Raw genomic sequence first — 2,262 nt, forward strand, 5'->3', positions numbered from 1 at the left:
ATAATCGATAGATTACTCGATTACTAAAATATTCGTTTACAACAGCCCTAATTAATTCAATACACTTTATTTTTAAAATACTTTAATAATCCCAAAGGGAAAATGAATGTTGCAGCAGCTCAAAGGGTATGTAATGGATCTATATAAAATATGTTTCACTTTCTGGTATGACAGGGGGGGAAAAAATGAACTTTTACGCATTATTCAGACTGGGACGCAGATTTGTATAAACTTTTTATCAAAGTCTGCGCTAAAATAAAACAAAACTATTGGATTATACAGTGAACTCTGCCTATTTTCTACCCCCCAATAATGCCGTGCTGCTTTTTCCAATTACAGTCATCCTAAGGTGACCTACCGTCCTCCTTACTGGGGCTTTAAACATAAGAGATGGAGAGTGGAAAAAAAGAGACAGGCTTTAGAGGTGGAGAAGTGAACCTCAAGGGAATGGCATTGTACACATTTAACAACACACCAACTCTCACTGCACTCTTCAAGTAGTTCATCAGGCCTTCCTGGCAGGGTATGAGCTATAATTGGGCCAGACCTTGGTGATGATAGCAGGCAAACATCAGTATCCACTAAAGACTGGTGTCAACATGCCAAAAGGGCTGTCGGGCAAGCAATTCCCTGTAGCTGCACTTATTACACCAAAGAGAGGCAAATTTAGGAGTGGTTCAACATTAAGGCTTTAATATCCAGATGATTAGTTCCTGCAGGATGAGCTAAAAACAATTAAAAACTGAAATGTTTGACCAGTGTCACCCTGGAGCCTTTTCTGGCTCTACTCACGCTGGTTGGCTTTGGAGGGAGACGTGTGGTTGAGTCTCTCCAGCGAGTCGCAGCTGACGTCGTCCAGGACGTAATCGAAGTTCAGGATGAACATCATAACCACGCCCTCCTCGTTTTTTACAGGGATAATGTGAGTGGTGCAGGGGAACTTCGAACCTAAAACAGAAGATAAAAAATAAAAAAAAGGTGTTGGTGAATACATCTCTTCCTTTTATTGCTCCGCTTTTCACTGCTCTGTAATCTCACACAACGTGCATAAAGCTTGTAGTTGCAGCGTCATTAAATTAAAATTCAGGCACTTTTATACTATAAAACATAAAACTTATGCAAATACATTTAAAACTTTTTTTTTTCCCTGTTCAAAACAACTGAGCAGTCAAAGTACAGCCTGACCCTGGAGCTTTCTATTAACACTCTTTGACATTCAAATATGCTACTTCCGATGAAAGCTGGGTGCTGAAAGGCCTGGCAGAAAAACGAGGGTGAAACAGTCATGAGGCCTATGAATAAAACCCTTCTTGAACTGAATAAATAATGCGCCAATTTGGCCTGAGTCTGTCTGTACGGCGGAGTAATAAAGTGACGGAACAGGAAGGAGGAGACAGCATGGTTTGGAGATGCTTGGAGCGCCAATTTGATCCCACTTAGAAAAATGGAAGAAGAACGACAGTTTCCTGCAAACTCTTTCCATATTTCTACCTGAGGTATAAAGCGCTGCAGCTCCTCCTGAGTGACAAATAACATATTGGCTGCTTATCTGGTTAAAACGCTTCTTACTCAGCCGGATTTAACAGGAAAAAGTTCAAAACTAAAAGATTTTTATTTGTAAAGTATATTAAAAAAAAAACAAGCAGCATCACTTTTCAGCTTCACAAATATGACAGCAGAGGTGTCAAGTAAAAAAGTATAAAATACTTTGTTACTGTACTTAAGTACACTTTTTAGGTATCTATACTTTACTCCATTACTTATTTTTCTTCCTACTTCTGACTTCTATTCATTCAATTTTCACACAAGTATCTGTACTTTCTATTCCTTACATTTTAAAAACAAAAGTTACTCTTGGCTTTGGTTTAATGTTTATAATTATTTATTTCACGTCATGTGCTCCATCCAATGCAGATCATTGGGTCCGTCCACACCTAGTGAAAACTAGTGTAATTGGATGAGTCATGTGGTGGATGATCCTCCCACCACCACATAGTGTTAGCATTTTTTTTTTCTTTCTTCATATTATATTACAGTAGGGAAGCACGATATTGGGATTTTGGCCGATATCCGATATGCCGATATTTTAAAACTCATGTAGCCGATAACTGATATCGATACCGATGTTAAAGCTGGACAAAAATAAGTAGTCATTGAAAATAGCAGTTTTGTTATCCATTTCTGACACTTTGAAAAATAAACTCAAATATATTTTTATATGGTGATATCAAATTGATTTTTAAAAAGGCGGTATCGATCTAT

The 2,262-nt window shown here is 37.9% G+C and overlaps 1 protein-coding gene across 7 annotated transcripts in view; it reads right to left on the reverse strand.

Moving 5' to 3' along the window:
- LOC107087272 (potassium voltage-gated channel subfamily H member 7-like) overlaps positions 1-2,262 on the reverse strand; it is a 129,340-nt gene that overhangs the window by 72,749 nt on the left and 54,329 nt on the right. For all 7 annotated transcript variants that reach the window (XM_015378788.1, XM_015378760.1, XM_015378813.1 and 4 more), the window contains exon 3: positions 793-948. In XM_015378788.1, the coding sequence (XP_015234274.1) occupies positions 793-948 (156 nt within the window). The remainder of the gene's footprint in view (positions 1-792; positions 949-2,262) is intronic.

Source organism: Cyprinodon variegatus, unplaced genomic scaffold (assembly GCF_000732505.1).
Source record: "Cyprinodon variegatus isolate N-32 unplaced genomic scaffold, C_variegatus-1.0 Scaffold9, whole genome shotgun sequence".
Taxonomy (NCBI): domain Eukaryota; kingdom Metazoa; phylum Chordata; class Actinopteri; order Cyprinodontiformes; family Cyprinodontidae; genus Cyprinodon; species Cyprinodon variegatus.